At 36.6% G+C, this 15,659-nt stretch overlaps 1 protein-coding gene across 1 annotated transcript in view; it reads right to left on the bottom strand.

Moving 5' to 3' along the window:
• The window catches only part of TMEM26 (transmembrane protein 26), a gene marked incomplete at its 5' end in the record, with an annotated part of 37,184 nt that overhangs the window by 7,479 nt on the left and 14,046 nt on the right, over nt 1–15,659 (bottom strand). Inside the window, 3 exons of the mRNA XM_081104422.1 lie at nt 5,272–5,492; nt 7,195–7,308; nt 11,967–12,045. Coding sequence (XP_080960548.1) covers nt 5,272–5,492; nt 7,195–7,308; nt 11,967–12,045 — 414 coding nt within the window. The remainder of the gene's footprint in view (nt 1–5,271; nt 5,493–7,194; nt 7,309–11,966; nt 12,046–15,659) is intronic.

Below are 15,659 nucleotides of genomic sequence, written 5' to 3'. Positions count from 1 at the left end.
TACTCAGAAAGGTTAAAGGTTAGGATACAAATAAATCACTGAATTTAAATCGCAAACACTCAAAAAATTGTACAGGAATTTTGGAGTGAATTTGTCCAACATTATCTACATTATGTAACTGTCTCCCGCAATTGTCTTGCCCCATTTTCTCATGTATAATCTGTCTCCATAAATGTCAACTGAAAAGCATGTAAGCAGACAATGGACTCTATTCATAAAGAGACAAAGGCTCTGGAGTCGTATAATTGTAGATGTGGGCATCACTTCTATACTTGGAAAACTGAGTAGGTAAAAGACTGGAATTTGGTGCATCAGTGCACCATATCTATTAAGTGATAAAAATAAAAATAAAGTCATACATTGCTAACTTGCTTAACTATTTCTGTTTGGAAGTATAAATATTCCTATAGATAAAAGACAATCAGTGAATAAAATTCATCTTGCTCTTACAAACAAACCTCTTGGAGAGGTGGAAGATAAAGGAGAGAGAGAGAAGAAAAAAAACCACAAGAAAATGAAATCATTAATTTAGCCTGGAAGAAATGTTTCACCAGGCAAAAAGAGCCAAATAAAAGGAAAATAGTGTAAACATAAAAAAACCCTCCTTTGTGTGGTCAGATACTCACAGTAAAGTAACAGTAATGCTATCGGAACAAATTTGTTCTTTTTAATAAATGATCTGTGCTCGGAAAAGACTGAATAGACTGATCACCAAAGATGTAATGACGACTTAACTCTTCCTGGCAATGACATTTAAATTCAGACTTGTTACAGTGTTGGAGGGTGGCTGTAGCAGAATGAGAAAGTCAGCAAATCCTCTCCCCAACAAACATACCTAATGCTGGACAAATTGTTTTTAAAAAAACAAAACAAAAACCACTTTACATCTCTGGATTATAAATTGAGTAACATTTGTTCATGAGAATCTGGTAGAACTTCAGTTACGAGCAGTGGAGTCTGAGGCACTCTTGCCCATGGGATGTTCCCATATTCTTCCAGCTCGGCTATGTCAAAGACAATTTGGACCCAACCGAGTTAATAAGGCAAGGAAGACTGTATTCAAGACTGTTGCAATAGTGGAGAGAGACTGAATTCACCCCTACTGAAACAAAAGACAGGAGAGATGTTAAGCACTGGGTGAACTAGTGTAGAGAGGGAAAAGCAGTGTAAGACCTGTACATTAAAAATTACAAAGCACCCCTGGCCGATGTGGCTCAGAGATTAAGGTGTTGGCCTTCCCTGGTACCGAAGGTTCATGGGTACCATTCCTGGTCAAGGGCATATACCTGGGTTACGGGTTAATTCCTGGCCTGATTGGGGTACATGAAGGAGGCAACCAGTCATTGTGTCTCTCTCACATCAATCTCTCTCTCTTTCTCTCTCCCTCCTTTCCATTCTCTCTAAAAAAAAATAAAAAATCAATGGAAAAAAATAGCCTTTGGTGAGGATTAATAAAAAATTTTACAGAGCATTGTTGAAAAAAATTAGGGAGCATTTTAATAAAATATGAGATAATGTCTTCCATAGATTGGAAGATAATATTAAGATGTCATTTCTTCACAAATTGATGCTTAGATTTAATACAGTTCTTATCAAAACTCCCACAGATTTTTTTGTAGAATTTGACAAACTGATTATAAAAATTTATGGAAATAAAAAGGACCTAGAGTAGCCAAAACAATTTTTAAAAAGAACAATGTTAGAAGACTTACAGAATTCAGTTCCAAAACTTTCCGTAACACTCTAGTAATCACAATAATGGGGTACTGGCATAAAAATAGACATATAGAGCAATAGAACCCAATAGAATGTCCATAAAAAAACCCAAACTCTTACGTATGTGATCAGTTGACAAAGATGCCAGAGCAATTTAATAGGGAATGAATAGTCTATTCAACAAATGGTGCGAAGAGGATTGGTCCTAGCTGGGGAAAAAAATAGTACTGGAACAATGCCCAAAACAAAACAAGACAAAAATGAACTTAGAACCTTACCTCATATTACCCCCCCCCCCCCAAAAAAAAAAGAGAAATAAGTAAAAATATTACAGAGGAGAATATTTCTAATTTTAGGTGAGGAAAATATGTTTTAGATATGACACCCAAAGTACTATATAAAAGAAAAAATATAGATACATGGGACTATATCAAAACTTTTTAAAGTATTCTTCAAATGACATCTATACTAATGAAAGGGTAATATGCTAATTAGACCAGACGTCTTCCAGACATCCTTACAGATGTCCTTCTGGACAAAGCCACGGTGGCGGTGGCAGGGGCCGAGGCAGAGGCGGTTAGAGGTGATAAGGCCAGCAGGGGAAAGCAGTTAGGGGTGATCAGGAAGGCAGAGGAGAGCAGTTAGGAGTGATCAGGCCAGCAGGGGTGAGCAGTTAGGGGTGATCAGGCAGACAGGCAGGTGAGCAGTTAGGAGCAAGCGGTCCCAGATTGTGAGAGGGATGTCCGATTGCCAGTTTCAGACATCCCCTGAAGGATCCTAGATTGGAGAGGGTGCAGGCCGGGCTGAGGGATCCCCCCGCCCCCTGATAACTTCTAGTTATCTATCCAATAGAAAGAAAACAGATCCATCCAAAGGCTTGTAGGTGAATGTTCATAGCAATATCATTATTAATAGCAAGAAAATAGCAATACATGTATATCAACTATGAAATGGATAAGTAAAATATGGTATATGCATGGGATACTATTCAGCAATTTAAAATTACTGATGGATGCAACAATGTTAACCCCAAAGCATTATGCTATGAGAAAGCCAGTCACAAAAGACTACGTATTTCATGATTCCATTTACATGAAGTTTAAAAAACAACAGAAAGCATATCAATGGTTACCTAGGATTGCTAGTGGGAGTGAGAATTGACTGCAAAGAGCCATAAGGAATCTAGATTATAGTGATGGTTATACAAATCTATACATTTATTCATTTAGTAAATATCATTGAACCATTGAATTATAGTAGTTGACTTTTATGCTATATAAAGTAATTAAGAAAAAATTACAGTATGTAAATTTATAAAAATAAGGCAGATTAACTTCATATGGGCATAATGAAGGAAATTGATTTAGGTTAAAAAATTGGATTTGAGTTTTTGGTCAGGATGTGGGAAAGAGGTAGATATTATTGGAATGTACATATCATTGCAGGCTTTTTCCTAATCAGCCCAAACTATGGAATAAAATAAAATAGAAAATAAAATATTGTACTAATATAGATAACACTAAGTAAATTATAATAAAGTAGCCTCCTTTGGTACTACATGTAAATATTTTTTCTGTGTATATTAAATTTATTCTTCATGATTGTCTTTTTGAGACCACAGGGAAAAGCTATGCCGTAATGGGAGGGATTTAAATCTCTCCTTTGAAGAAAGGGAGATTAGCAGTGTCAATTCTTGCAATATAGATGGGCCTTGAGGTGAAATCAGAATTTGGGAGGTGAGTTTTAGGAGAGAAAAAGCTCTAGGCTCTTTCTGGGCCTTGAATTTGGAGTCTTTGAGTAGAATGACGGAAACATGCAGGAATGGAGTAGAGACTACAGAAGATCACGGACACAATGCAGTTATATTAAAAGTAAAGTTGCTTCCATCTGAAAAGAAATTTAAAAACCAAAACCATGTCATAATTTATTTGATCCCATCTTCAGGACATGATACAAGCTTAAAATGAGGGGGGGGGCAAGATTTATGAAACATTCTGATCAGAAGAAATTGCTGAATTGAAATTGCCTCAGTTGGGATAGAACTGTATGCCCTTTCTCTCATCACTTGCTCACCTTTTGTTCCCCAATCTCTGACCAATACATTGCCTGGCACATACTAGATAATCAGTCAACAGTGGGTGGAAAAATGAATGTACACAATGAATCATGACATTCGTATCCCTCCTGAATACCCCATTTCCTACCTAATATCCCTCCTACCCCCTTGATATTTAGCATTTATGTGTTTATTTCTATAGAGATGTAGTTAATTATCTTTATATTCTCATGTTCCTGTCACTGTACCTGTAGTTATTTATTGTTTTTATGTACTTGGTAGGGATTTCTTTGTGTTTTTGTTGTAACTCCATTGTATTGTGTCCTAAAGTTCTGAAAATTAGTCCTATGATGAAAATCACTGACCCAATGGAAGGTATTAACTATGAAACTAAAATAAACATTTTGAGGATATTAGATCAACTTAGATTGGATTATTTTTAAAATTCTATGCCCACTTAATGAGGTATAAGAAAAATAAGTATAAGTGAGACAAGAAATAATCATGTAAAGGTAACCTGTGGTTATAAATATACTTTGCACTATAATTGGGGTATTATTTTACTCACTTAGTGTATTTTGTTCAGCTTTATGTTTTGTTGTTTGAGAAACACACAGCATACAGTAAACTATAGCATTAAAAGCCAGCCTCATTGCAATTTATTTTTATAGCATAGTGCAAAGCAAACCAAGCTGAAAGTACATTCAGGCACTGAGATTTAAATCCCTTATGGTAAGAAAGTAGTTTCATAAACAGTTGTGATCATGGATTCTGAGTTTGTTTGCTTGTGGCAAAAATAAAGTACCAACTCAATAAGTTTTAATTTATAGGCATCTACTCCAGAAAGCCTTGGGCACTTTGAAAAAAACTGACTAAAAATAAAATTTAGTAAAATGAAACCTAATATTCCCCATTCTCCATTCACACCAGGGAATATAAATTTCCCAGCTGGGTAGGGGAGAGGTTTTGCCAAGTCTCTTCTAGGTGCTTTCTTGGAATTATAGCTGTGCTATGCTCTAGAAGAGGATCTTACTACATTCCTGGACACTTGAAAGTGTGAAAGTGGAGCTAGTGATGGTCATCCATCTCCAGAAGATGTTTAGATAACCATGGTCCTGCCTAACCTGTGGGCCTGCAGACATGCAGAGCTTTTCTGTCTCACTCGTAGAAAATACTATTTGCCCCTTTTCTTTGGCAGAAAACTCTTTTTTGTATTAAAGTCTATCTCTGTCTCTATCTCTATCTCATCTCCACTGGGCTGGTACCCAATATGTATATGCACAGCATCAAATTCTATGATTCTACCATTTGGCATATAGTTTACTAAAAATCCTTATTCATGCAGAATAGAAATGATGATACAGTCCCTGGTGGTCTAGTGGTTAGGATTCAGCGCTCTCTCTCTCTCTCAGAATAGAAATGATGGAACAAAGCGACAGTTGTGTGGGCTTTGACCTTGAAAAGAAGTTCTTTCCCTTGCAGGGCCTTTCACTGCTTACCTCACAGTATTTTCTGCCAAGGTCTCACTTGTGAATTCCAGTATGTCAGCAGCTGTCCCCACAAACAAAAGGAGAAGTTCAGAGAGTTGGTCCCGAGTGATTGTGCCTCCAATAGGTAGAAGCCATCTTCCAATTATTAGCATTAGCAGGAATGTCTGATGGAGTCCCAAAGTCCAGTCTTTCTCACATACTGTAGATAAGTTATTTACAAACACTTTGGCCTGTTTAACAGAAATGCCATACAGATAAAAGGATTATGAGTTGCCACCTTGAGAGAGATACTTTCTTCACCATGGCTTTCAATCAAGAGTTAGCTTCTGTGGAAGGTTACTTTCAGAGGATGATTCTTCACTTACTAAAGAAAGTAAAACTCCTTTAACTGAACACTCTGAAAAGTTTTAAAAAGCTAATGTGGTCCTTGAAATGAGAAGCTTTATGACTACAAGTACTTAAAACCTTACACTCGCTAGTAGGATTCTTTGGAATGATACTTAAAGGGCCAATTTTATAATGTTTTAAAGATCATTTTTTATTTTATTATTCTCTGTAACTAAGTATAACACATATCAAATTTTTAAAATGCCCATGTTAAAATTAAAAATTTCCTTATATTTTTCTTTCAATTTTAAGACTGAATTTACAAATCTGGGAATATCTTAGCATGGTACAAATGTTCTCTCTTGTTTTTATTGTTTTAAAGTGCTATTATATCAAATGAGAAAATATATAATAATGTTTAATCATTACCTAAGTGTAAATAAAGAGAATAACTATAAAGTTTTTTCTGAATATTTGACATGTTATTCAAAAGTTCAGAAGCTAACAATCACATTATAGTCTACCTTTATTCTCGGACTCTAAGAAAAATTTACATTCCATTTATGTATTCTGCATAATATTTCTTGCCCACTTAACTTCTCAAAAAGTTTTGAAAGTATATCATTGACCCTGAAAGTTATGATCTTTTAAAGACTACAAAGCATAGGTCTCAAGTGGATTGGATAGTGATTCCAACTGATTTATGCAGTAATTTAACTATGTTTGTGCAAATCTGTTTATCCCTTTAGATCACTTGCTGATGTCAAGTGCAAGGGTAGAGGGAAAATAAAAGACAAGTCAGAATGCTAACCTGATCAAAGCCATGCATGAAGATCAATAATCTTTCATTTGCACACTTCTTTATATTTCTTCTATGAGACCTCACATACATCTTATTTATTTCTTACAGGGAGCATACTAGCATGGAATATATTAATATTTTCAATTACCAGATTAAAAAAAAAAACTGAGATACAGAGACTTAAGTGGTTTGTTCAAAGTGATATTGGTAAGTTGTGATTGGAGTTTAATTAGAACCCAAGGCTAGTTCTATTAAACCTCACAGAATCAATAGCCTATCTTATTGTTGAAATGTGGTTCAATGGTAGGGGTCTTGGCCTTGATCTCTCCCATACATTATTTTCTAATAGGGCCATGGTTAGTTTTCAAAATATCAAGCATGTGAATAACAAAGAAGTGATTCAATTTTGGCTGGAAACCTTTCTTATTTTATTAATATGAACACCTAGAACAGTGTAGGGCAGATCCCAATCTTATATCATCCCTCAACAAATATATGTATCTCACTTTATACGTATATTGTCTGACCTCAGAATTAAAGGTTTGTTAATACTGCAAGTTAAACATATCTATTGATATATGTGTGTGTGTGTAAATATACATACATACATATATATATATATGCCTATTATGCATGTTAACTATGTTTAATTAAACCAAAAATACAATTATTTTGCAAATTCCTGAGTCAAACAAACAATGAGCAAATTTCCTTAGAATGAGCTGAAAGGTGTGGAGCACACTATCCTTGCCAGGTGAGAAGCTTTGCTGCATCCTTTTAATATACTGTGGGGAAGCTCTTACCGTCTCAATGAGACTATCGCCTCCATGGGCTTGTTCACTTGACATCAGAGTTTGATTGAAGTCTTCTTTGCTACTGGTATTCTGCGACATTCCTTCCGATTGGCTACCACAATACTAAGAATTTTGTAAAAAGGCAATATGTCAAAAACAAAACAAAACAAAAAACAACCACAATAGGTAAAATTGAAAATGGCTGCAATATATCTAAGGAATTATGAGCAGATATGTGGAATTTAAATAGTATGCATAAACATTCCCAAAACTCAGATTATATGCTTGAGATCGAAAACCACTTTTTAATTGGTCAACTATATGTATTTTTGTTCCACAAGTCTATGAGGATGTTGACTCTCTGAGTTCATTGTAGAGAACTCTAGAATTCATCGGTTGATCAATGGGGTTCCATTTTGATACCTAGAACAACTGTAAAATAAGCCAACAATCAATGGCAACATTAAAACATGCATGATCCTGGTCAAAGCATTCTAAGAGTTTGTTTCTTGTCCCAAGAAGCCTCTTTACCTAAATACCATTTTGTTTAAGTAGATCCAATTATTTTTCCATCTTGCCTGTTAAGCACTGAAACAATAAAAAAAATTAACATTAGCCCACCAAAATATAGATTTAGTATCAGCTTAGAGGTCAATTTAAGTTTATAGAAATTTTGATAATAGACCTAAAGTAGATTTCTTTTTCCTCCTTCTTTTTCCTTGATTTTGCATGTAAATTTCTGCAAATGAGTTGTGCATGATTTTTATCCAGCCAGATGCTAGGAATCTGAGGTAGAAAAAGTAAGAGAGGAAAGAGGTGGCACTTAAAAAATGTAACTGTACCTATGATTATTTCACAAATGGGTAAAAAAATTATAATAATAAAGTTTTAAAATTTCTTTAAACAGCTGCAGGGCTAACATACTTGTGAAACACACTCCACCACCACCACCACTCATCCATGATCACACATTTGGATTTTGAGAGAAACTATTTTTTTAATATATTTTATTGATTTTTTACAGAGAGGAAGGAAGAGGGATAGAGAGTTAGAAACATAGATGAGAGAGAAACATCGATCAGCTGCCTCCTGCAAACCCTCTACTAGGGGTGTGCCCACAACCAAGGTACATGCCCTTGACCGGAATCGAACCTGGGACCTTTCAGTCTGCAGGCCAACGGTCTAGCCACTGAGCCAAACCAGCTACGGCAAGAGAAACTATTTTTTAAATACTAAAGCTGTAAGAAGTGTATTTTTCTTAATTATTTTGGATACTTAATAATCATTCTCTTAAAAGGTAGAAAATAAAGTCTGTCAAGAGGCTATTTTTTTTCCTACCCTCTATCAAAAATACTAGTGTTATGGGTGAGATGACAAGAATAATTAAGAAAAATGGCCATGTGCCATATCTCTAAGAGTAAAATACAACTGTTTGCACACTTTTTATATATTGCTAAGGCTCTAAGAAAAGATAATAAAGATAAAAAACTTAGATATTTGAACCAAGTAATAAATTCTAATTGCAGAGTAGTTTTGTGACTAGTTAAAAACTAAAAATTTGACCAAAAACCTTTGAGTTTTTTTTATATCCGTGTCACTAAAACTCCATAGACATCTTTTTATTTTAAAGAAGTTACCTGCACTGCAGTACAAGATAACTTAGTAGCAAACAGCTGTCATCCATATTTGATGTTATAACCATCTGAGTCCCTCTCCACTCTCGTAATTCTGCTTAGAATACATTGATAAAACTTCCCTTTAAGTGGCAGCTGCATTAGGACTTCAAAGACCAACTGGTTTGACTCCTTAAACCTAATCTGACTGTATTGTTTTTATGGTAATACTAGTGTCCCAGTGCATGAAATTCATGCACATTAAAAGGGAATTAATTAGAAGAAATATTTTAATATTGCTATTTGCCCTTTCTTTATAATAGAAGTGTCCAAGATGAAAGAAAATTAGTAAAATGTATATGAAAATCTCCCTCCTGTCAGAGTCTGGGGCACGCCAGAGTCAAGTCCCCACTCACCCGTGAGCCTTGAAATCACGCGAGACCCAGACCCAGCCGGCCCCACCCCCATCAAGCCCCGTAGGGCAGGGGGCACAGCCTCAGGTCCCCCGTCAAGCCCCACCAGGCGGGGGGTTCAGCCTCAGGTCCACCATCAAGTCCCGCCGGCTGGGGGAGGTGCGGCCTCAGGTCCCCTGGCCTAGCCTCAGGTCCCTCAGCCCCGACATGAGGGCATGAGGGTGTGACAATCATTTGCATATTAGCTCTTTATTATATAGGATTGTTTACATTAGCACCATGTAGGTGAGTTCATGTAGATGATCTGGGTGCCAACAAGCCACTTTTTTATGGTCTATGTCTTAAAAACTCTTACTAGCTTCAAAAATATTCCTTTGGGTCAAACCAAACTGACTCCATCAAGACCAGCAAGTTTCCATTGCTTTAACTGTACCACTTCATAAGGAAACCTAAGAGGTAAGGCCATAATTGTTGTCATAACCATTTTGTTTCCATTCATGCAGACCTTGGCAGATTCAGAAATAAAAGTACATAATTGATCATTGAAGAGGAATGTCTGCCTGAAGTAGGTCAGAATGTTTTCCTAATGCCAAGTCATAGATTAGAACATTTAGGATTCAAAGTAAATGGAAAAAGTGAAAGGAAATTAAATTACTCTTTCCCATCAAGAAGAATTTAGATGATTTTGATGGTAAGTCCTCTAAAACATGGAACACATAACTGAGAAAGGCAGTGTGGTTAACCAAGTCGGGATCAAGCCATAGGTTCTAAGCCCCAGAAAGTTGTTGATTAGCTGTATGGCCTTGAGAAAAGTACTTAATCTTTTTGAGTCTTGGGGTCCTCTTCTATAAAACAGAAGTGTATATACCGTGCTGAACTCATGTAGTTGCTGGATTTATAAATGAGAAAACATGCCTCAAAATATTTTGACATAAACAGGAAAAGTGATTATTATTAAACCCAAAATTTCTTAAATGAATGGACAAAGAGAATTCCTTTATTCTGCCATCTCTTATCTCTTTAAATGCAATTCCAATACTTTTTTGTCTCTTTTTCTCTCACTTTTTTTCTACCAGGTATTTCCATCTCTGCCCACCCTGCCCAATCCAGTCTTTGGGCATTCACTTTAATTCTTCATGTCAAAATAAGCCAATTGCATTACTACTAAAGGTCCAGTTTCTTTTGTAGTATAAAAATGAGAGAAGTACTGCCTGTGGCTCAGAAAATCTTTTTTTATTAAAAAGAGAGCTTTTGGTTGCAGGCTATTTGTTGTAATGGGATTTGACCTGTATATCAATTAACTGTGCCATACACTTATATTATAAAAGCATTTGGGGAAATGCATTGTTATTGTGGATGATAGCCATGTCATAGAATTGGATATGAAGGGAAAAAATGATTCAAATCGCCAACTTATTTCCATACCCCTGAAAGTAGTAAGCAGTAAGAAAATTGAAACAGTCCCGTAACTCCCTATGGTACAGTTTTTAAAAGTCATGATAACTTGAACCAACCAATCTACAGTTACATAAATACTTTTTTCTACAGGGATAGAAATATCCTATCACCTTAATGTTTTTTTTAAGCAGGAGATTTAAGGCAGATCAATGTTTTCCTTAATGCCTGTATTATTGGTACATGCTTGTGGAATTTTTCAAAAACAGTCCACAGAGCTAACTTCCCCTCTGTGTGCCTAAAATTTGGAGTATTTTCTTTCTAGGTTCCAATATCATATCTTAAACATATATAGGAGGCTTAACTTTGCTATAAAATGATGAATGGCAACAAATAAATCTGCGGAGGGGCAAATTCTCACAGATCTTACCAAATGTATTTTATTAGTGAAGGTAATAAGGTAATATTATATCATAACTATAGTTTATCTGTAAAACATAGTCTTGTAACCCCAACCCTAAAGATGTGAAGTCCAGGCTGGTGTCTGATGGATGTTACTAACGACCTCCCTGGTATTGTACAGGCACATTAATGATAAGAAATGGCTGAATCCAGCCTAGAGCCTGCTGCGTAAGATTGCCCAAGTAAGAAGCAACTCACTTAAAAGTCAGAACCTCTGTCTGTATATAGACTGGGGTCTCTGATTGAAAGCCATGGTTTATTTTCTAGATCACTGTGGTTCTAATACATATAGTCCACATTTCCTCATGGTGGGTCTCATGAGTCCTCATCTTTCATGTTATTTTGGGGCTCTAGAGCAGATTTCCTATTTCCTTAAAATAGCTCATGGGGCCCTCGAAAGTGAATCTCGTGCAATCTGTCTGTATTTAAGATAATCTCAAATAGACCCTCCAAATTTGATTGCATTTATATAGCACGGTACAGATGATGGGGTTTGTTTTTGTTCTTGTGGTTCCTAAAAATGTCATTTTGTAGGATGCCAGATTATGGAGCCCTGCGTATTTCTAGCTCCATATAGGTGCTCATTGACCCTGCAAGGGTTAAAAACAAATGTTTACACCCTCATGTTAACTCTAGCATATTGGGGGCGGGGGGGTGTCTTAGGAACAAATCCTAATACAAATTGTTAATTAATTATATAATCTTAAATCTTGAATGTACTATTTTTATTGGTTTTGACAGATCACGAATTAGCTTCTGTTTGTTGATGACCTCTTTTTATTCAGTTCTTAATAAACCCAGTTCCTTAGAAAAGTACATTTCTGACACATATCAGATTAGAATATGAAAGTAGTTTATTGCTGAATGTTCCACTTTTCTATTTTCCAAAAGGATGTACCTGGTTCCCATGTTGCACTTCAAGAATCCACAATGATGGGACGATGTTAATCAGATACACAAATATGGCTGGTGAAAACCTGTGAAAGAGGGGGGGAGATAGTTCAGCTTTTACAAAAAAAAAAAAAAAAAAAAAGGAAAGAAAGAAAATAAATGCACATACCCTGACCACAGTGAGTCAAATCTTTTCATCTCAAGTGTTTACTTCAATGGGAAGAAAAAAACATTATGTGATTTCTGCCATATGGATTATAGAAAAACAGAGTAACTGTAAAAGGCACTAGCAGCTGTCATTCTCACTGAATTTCTAATCCAATTAATAGACGTTAATTTTAATATGGTTTAATGAGGCACTGCCAATTAATTTCAGGCACAAAACGGGATATTTTGTATTTAATATGTTTTACAAAAAGCAAATACAGCATGAGTAAATCTTCTTGGATTTTTCAGCATTGCAATTTCAGGAGCATTGACTACATTTTTTAACATTAACCTGGAATTCTGAAAGCTCAAATAATAACATCCGGTTAGAACACAAAAATAAGATGCTAATGAATAGAAATGAGCAAAATCAACTGGTTTTATCTGTATCTGCTAAAAATAAAAATACACATGGCAATAGAGGAAGGGTTTTGTATCTTTTTTAAAGACTGGTTATATTCATTACTAGTATTTTCTGGCTCAAAATTCAGAGGGCTACCCAAAGAGTTGGTTTTGAAATTATACACAGGTTCAAATGCCAATTTTGACCTCTCAGTTTGCATCCTAATCCACAAAATGAGGACAGTCAGTGTATTAGTCAGCTTGGCCTGCATAACACAATACATAGGCTGGGTGACATGAACAACAGAAATTCACTTCCTCCCAGTTTTTCATATTGGAAATCCAAGATCAGGGTTCCAGTATGGTTGAGGTTTGGTGAGGGATCTCTTCCTAGTTTGTGGATAGCCACCAAATTGCATTTTATTTTAGATTGAACTCTTATAGACCATTTCAAAGTCAAAATTGTAAGTAAATGTAATTTTATTAAAATACTTGAAGTACACACATGTACTAGTTTTAAATGACCTGAAAAATAGAAATGTTAATTGCTCAACAAGTAGAATTATGTGAGATGTAATGCTACTAAAACTGTACTATTATAATCCAGGAGAGAAAAGTGAACAAATCTAAATGGAAAAGAACATTTAGAATGGACTTTTTAAAGGCTTTCAACCCTTTCACTAATATCTCTCAACTTATGGGGAGAGGAAGAGAGGAGGGATAAGAGAAAGAGAGCTCTTTAAAAATAGTCAATATTTAATATAGAAACTTTTCCACCTTTGATTTTTTTGCAAAATCCAATTTTGAAACAAAAGGTTATTGGTCACCTTATTAAAATCTGACTTGGGAGATGGCTGGGCTGCAGAGAGATATCAAAAGCCTCCAGTTTGAACATGCTCTTAAAAAGGAAAGAAACAATTAATTTTGTGACTTTCCATATCAAAGGAAACATCAGGAGAGACTATTTCCTTTGTGAGATTGGGACAGGAAATAAATTCTAGTCAGAGGGACAGTTGCAATATGTAAATGTTTGGATACCTCTAATGTTAGCTAGACTGCAATTTTGTTGACCCTCTTGAGACTGATTTTGGGATTAACTCCCTGACAATACTGTTACAATAATAATCTATGGAAAGCATAGATTGAAAATATAACAGCTCTTGAAAGAGGTTAAAAATAAAACAAACAATTACCTATAACATTTTCTTTTATTTTCATTCCCTTTGTAAATATTTTTCATTGATTTCAGAGAAGAAGGGAGAGGGAGAGAGAGAGATAGAAATATCAATGATGAGAGAGAATCATTGATCAGCTGCCTCCTACATGCCCTCTACTGGGGATTGAGTCAGTAACCCTAGCATGTGCCATTGACTGGAATCGAACCTGTGGCCCTCCAATGGAACCTGTGACCCTTCAGTTCACAGGCCAACTCTCTATCTGCTGAGCCAAACCAGCTAGGGCCCTGTAACATTTCTATGTATAACATTTATTTCTAAAATTATAAAAAGTACTATCCTGTTTCAACTTATTTCCTCTAACTTGGACTCTAGTTATGTTAAAAAACAAAACAAACAAAACCAAAAACAAAACAAACAAACAAAAAACAACCCACAAAAGTCAAGATCCAAACTTGTCTGTGTTTCCTACTACAGAAAATCTAAATTCCATAAGCTGACAGTCTAAGCTTCCATTATTTAGCTTTATTTCCACTTCCCCTTCCGCTTCCCTTACCACATCCTATCAAGCTGAGCTACTTGAAACCCACTGTGTAGATCCAACCTGCTATGCATTTAAAACAAACAAAACAAAATGTTTTGGAAAGTTGCCCTCACTTCAGTCCCTCTTCATTAGACTTATTTGATATAAGTGAAAAGGGGGTAAAGAAGGAATCACCTTGAGGTCTCAAAAATTAATCATATTCAAATCATGAGTATCAGAATCCATGGTCTTTCTCACCATATTTCCCACCCTCTTAACCCAATATGTAGTACCACGAACTGACCAATAGCAAATCAGAATCAGGAGCTTCCTTCTCTCCTTCCTCTCTGTCTAACTCCCAGTAGCAGGCTGGAGCAGTTGTACAATTCAAATTCTTTAAAAAAAATATGGAGAAAATAAAAGTCTCTATTACCTAGAGAAGTACAGTGGGGCCTTGACTTATGAGTGTCCCGACTAACGAGTTTTTTGAGATACCAGCTGTCTCTTGGTCGATTTTTTGCATTGAGTTGATAGAGTAATTTGAGTTAATGAGCTCCTTAACTAGCTCGGTCTCAGAACGAATTAAACTCGTAAGTCAGGGCCGCACTGTATTAAAATGTTAAATTTGTGCACTGGGCAGGGGGTGTCCCTTAACCCAGCCTGCACCCTCTCCAATCTGGGACCCCTCGGGGGATGTCTGACTGCCTGTGGAATCGGTTCTAAACTGGCAGTCGGACATCTCTCTCGCAATCCGGGACTGCTGGCTCCTAACTGCTCACCTGCCTGCCTGCTTGATCGCCCCTAACCACTCTGCCTGCCGGCCTGCTCATCCCCAACTGCCCCCCCACCAGCCTTCTCACTCCCAACTGCCCACCCTGCTGGCCTGCTCACCCCCAACTGCCCTCCACTGCCAGCCTGATCGGCCCCAACTCCCACTCCACCAGCCTGATCACCCCCAATTGCCCTCCCCTCCTGGCCTGATCACCCCTAACTGCCTCAGCCTCAGCCCCGCCACCATGGCTTTGTCTGGAAGGACGTCTCGAAGGTCTCTGGTCTAATTAGCATATTACCCTTTAATTAGTATAGATAGGATATGACATACCGCCATAACTATAACATATCTACCAGCATTACTCTATGCGAATACATACTTCATGTGATAGCAGGGCATCTAATACATTACATTGTATATGTTGTAAGCAGTAGGAAATACTGTATTCATAGCAATAGTATACACCCTGTCACTTCCCTTCCTGACTTGGGAATGGTTCCCCAGTTCTTTGAATGTTTCCTGGCCCCTGATGTATTTGGAAAGAAAGTAGCTCTGAGTTTGGAGAAATTAAATTACAATCATGACTATAATTCAACTGCCTCCTGTACTTCAGCCAGATAACAGGAAAAACATCCCGGGGCTAGTGCCTCCTATGGCTGAGCTCCGGGGTGAGGGCCTGCG

Source organism: Myotis nattereri (genome assembly GCF_964212035.1).
Source record: "Myotis nattereri genome assembly, chromosome: 13".
In the NCBI taxonomy this organism is placed as follows: domain Eukaryota; kingdom Metazoa; phylum Chordata; class Mammalia; order Chiroptera; family Vespertilionidae; genus Myotis; species Myotis nattereri.
This window is presented reverse-complemented; position numbering and strand designations above follow the sequence as displayed.